Source organism: Lolium perenne, chromosome 4 (genome assembly GCF_019359855.2).
Source record: "Lolium perenne isolate Kyuss_39 chromosome 4, Kyuss_2.0, whole genome shotgun sequence".
Lineage (NCBI taxonomy): Eukaryota > Viridiplantae > Streptophyta > Magnoliopsida > Poales > Poaceae > Lolium > Lolium perenne.
Window position 1 is genome coordinate 289,049,572 of NC_067247.2, and position 3,709 is coordinate 289,053,280.

The 3,709-nt window shown below is 48.4% G+C and overlaps 1 protein-coding gene across 1 annotated transcript; it reads right to left on the reverse strand.

Annotated features, from left to right (window-relative positions):
- Positions 1-2,204: 2,204 nt before the first annotated feature.
- Positions 2,205-3,096, reverse strand: LOC127295718 (pathogenesis-related protein 1). The gene is made up of 2 exons (XM_051325705.2): positions 2,783-3,096; positions 2,205-2,701 (listed from the first exon to the last, which is right to left on the reverse strand). The coding sequence occupies exons 1-2, from the start codon at positions 2,967-2,969 to the stop codon at positions 2,406-2,408; spliced, it is 483 nt and encodes a 160-aa protein (XP_051181665.1). The 5' UTR covers positions 2,970-3,096; the 3' UTR covers positions 2,205-2,405.
- Positions 3,097-3,709: the final 613 nt, after the last annotated feature.

Below are 3,709 nucleotides of genomic sequence, written 5' to 3' on the forward strand. Positions count from 1 at the left end.
TTCTTGGAGCTAGATCCTTGCTAACCAGAGCCAAGACTATTTTGGCTACTTTGCTGACTCATTGCAAAAAATAAGACGGAATGACACAAGAACAAATTAATTATAATCTGCCACTTCCAGTTTAAACATAAGAAACGGAAATTATGTTTATTTATGCATGTTCATTTTGAGCTAACTGGTTTTGTGCCCCTGGTCCATTGAACTTTCCCATTCATTTACCTCCCAGTTTGATTGTTTTCACACCAATTATCTTGTTTAGCAGCAACTCATTTCGATTACTCAATTAAACTTTTTTGCTAGATTTTATCACTTATTAAGTTTTTCATATCTCCCGACGACTCCTTGCCGTCGGTTCTATCTGGCATACCACATCGAAAGGCGCTTTCTTCACCCCGCTAATTTCTAGCACTAGAATTGGCTGGATGGGTGCGCCGCACCGGTTTGTTCCCTTCGAATCAGGATCGAACTGGAATCAGCAAAACATTCGCTCAGATACCCTGCAGGGACTCAGCCACCTCTTTGGTTGTCTGACTGACTTAGGCATGGAAATAATATGCCGGGAGAAAATCCGTCTCTGATATGGCACTCTAATGACACTACATGGATCTTTCAAAAAAAAAAAGACACTACATGGACCTGGTGTGGCATATGGCAACCATGACACACCCTACATATTTTTTTTGGTAAAGGGAATATATTAATATCAGATTATACCAATTACACCCAACCTCTGCAACAACGCAATACCCTAAAACATTATGGATGCACACAGCTAAAAAACAGAAATAAAAACTAAGAAATAAAAGTCCCGCTACAGTATCGCAGCCCTAGCAACAGTAATACAACCACCACCAAGACAACACCTGAAATTCAGACTCTTCAAAATCGACAGCTCCAAGAAGAAAACAATGCACCAGCGCTATCGTCTCCCGTTCAAAGATCTTGGATTTTCACCCTGAAGATAGTCTCCACTCTTAAAACAATGCCTTCAACAAGGACATTGCCAAGCACAACCAGTAAAGGCCAGACCTTGGATTTTCACCTTGAAAGGTAAGATTCCGAACTTCACATGTGTTGCCGCCCCCACTTCCATACCACTGCCGTGTAGTCCGGAACACCAAGCAAGCCCCTCAACAACGCAAAGACTTGAACCTCCATTAGCTAGTCCCCCAGTCCGGCCTTCATGATATTCTCTTTTCTGAGTACACCATGGATCAGCTGTCATTTGGTGTCAACACAGAAAAGAGCTTCACGTCTCCTCCAGAACAAACGGTCGGAATAAAAGCATGGGTGTGCACGACCAAATACCACCGATCCAGCAAACTCCAGGCAATAAAAGCACTATTACACTTGCCAGCAGCGCCTTCCAGAACTCAACACTCCGGCCAAATCATGAAAGCCAGGCCTCCGGCAGGTCTTCATCTTCACCCAAGAGAGACCCTAGGACCGCCGCCTTTATTCAGGCCGGGCCCCCACGCCGGCGACCATCCCTAGGCTGGCCATGGTTGCCGCCGGAGACACCAAGCAGATCGCGTAGTCCGGAGACACCGCACACGCCTGAGCACCGCCGCAGCCGAACGCCAGCCCTCCACCGCTAGCCGCCGAGAGGCGAGGAGAAGGGGACCTAGAGTTTCCCCCTGCAGCCCACCCCCACCCCTCCCTCCGCCGCCGGCAGGGCACACCACTGCCACGTCGTCCATCATGCCATCGCCGAGCCGAGGCTAGGCGCCGCCATCGAGGCCCTCGACGATAGGGCCGCACCCTGGCCTGAGGAAGGCGCCTGACCCCCACGCGAGAGGGAACGATGCAATCCCTGTTGCCGCCGACACCGGCCAGGCTTGCCTGACCGCGCCCCCTCGCGGCGGCGAGGGAGGGGAGGAGGAGAGGGGGGAGGAGGGGCAGCGGCGCGGTAGAGATCCCCGCGGCCGCCGCGTAGGGGCGGCACGGGAGGAGGGAGTTACGGGAGACCCAACATCACACCTGACATATCTAAAAGGGGTAATTGGGGGTCTAAAAAAATGGGGTAATTGGCGTCAAAGTTAGAGAAGTTTGCGGCAAAAACGAAATTCACTCTATTCAATAAGCAAACGAGAAACTTGCTGTTTCGTAAACTTCCAATTCCAAATAAGACTATGTATTTCACATGCTCCCTTCTATTCTAATGCAGAACGGTGAGGAAGATACGTAAACAAGCCACGTCAGCCTCAAACAACAAACTCACACTCCATTCGTGAAAGGAAAAATAAAATAAAAACACTCTTTGACCGTTACAAATACGCCCATATTATAACATGTTGAGACCAAGCCCAGTTCAGTGCTCTTGCGTAACTACGTGGAGGTTGGAGCAACTTTATTCAATCTGGGAGAACGCACACACAAACCAAAGGAAATCCCTCTTTGCTGACTTAGTTGTAGGTATCTGGGTTGGCGATGAGGTAAGCCTCGGCACCCTTGAAGATGTTAGTTAGCGAGTCCTTGGCATTGGTGATCTCATCCTTGACTTCCGCGCCAGGAAGCAGCTTGTAAGTCGTTTCCACCTTCACCACACTCCCACCATTAGCGGTTGCCTCCACCTTAATGTGCGATGTTGCTGTCTCAATTGTTATGCCGATGCCGCCACCCTCGAGAAGGGTCGACTTGCACTCACACTTCTCCATGTCCAGGAAGTCGAGCTTCTCCTTCATGATGCTGAAGGGCATGGCTGCACGATGAACTGCGTGTTATGCTTTGAACATATGTGTCGGACAACAGGCGAAATGGATGTATGTGTGGTGCTTAGTACCTGAGGTGAAGTTAAACTGCCTGACACTGCCGACACCACCTTCGCCCTCAATGGGGTGGGCGCTCGCGATGATATGTGGGGCGAGTTTGGGGGCCAAGGTGTGCCAGTCCATGACACCTGCTTTGAACAGGCGTGGTGCGGCCACCGGTGACTCGATCTCGAGGGTCCAGCTATCGGTGGAGGCCATTGCTGTGATTATTAACTACGACTGGGTGTAGATGGTGTGAGCCCAGACTATTATGTGTAGTGGAGAGCTGCTGCTTGAAGGATGCCTAGAAAGAGGAAATGAGCCCTTCAAATAGATGAAGGCTTTGGGTTGGTGAAGCTAAGCCGGATGGGTCACCGGTGAGGAGCAGTGCTGTGAGTCAAGTTAAATAAGATGGCATTGTCGGTTACTCGGTCGTCTAGCCATTTCTCTGACTAGGTCGTAAAGCACACGTGAGAAAGCTGTGTCTGCTTTGTCATTGTTTTGTTGAAAAAATGCGTAGGCAAATTAGTTGGGGAATTAAAAACAGAAGATTGGGCGTGTTACACTGACAACCCAAAGCAAAGGATAGTCGGGGTTGGTGTAGTTAGAATGAAGAAACGTCCAATGCAAATATGGATACAGATATTCGTCACAAAAAAAAAAACTCAGGTGGGAAGCTAACATTTTTGGAAAGCCCGTGCCAAAATGAACCCAAGACATGGAAATTTGGAGGCCATCTTGACATGTCCATCCTCGAAATAATAAAAATGCCTGCCTTGTGTATCCAAATTGTTGGTCGGATGAGAAAGTAACAATTTTGAATTGTACAACACTTCTACCTCCGGATTTATCTGTAGTCGCAGTAGTATTGCTTCTTAGGCTTATTTTAGATAAAAAAGGGCTACAAGAGCCTCAAATAAGGGTGTGACTAAATTTTAGTGGAATAAGAATTAACTTAG

Excerpts from the sequence above, each read along its gene's own strand:
- LOC127295718 (XM_051325705.2), bottom strand. The coding sequence starts at position 2,969 with ATGGCCTCCACCGATAGCTGGACCCTCGAGATCGAGTCACCGGTGGCC. Across the intron at positions 2,702-2,782 it reads GCAGTTTAACTTCACCTCAG|CCATGCCCTTCAGCATCATG; the intron begins GTACTAAGCACC and ends TTCATCGTGCAG.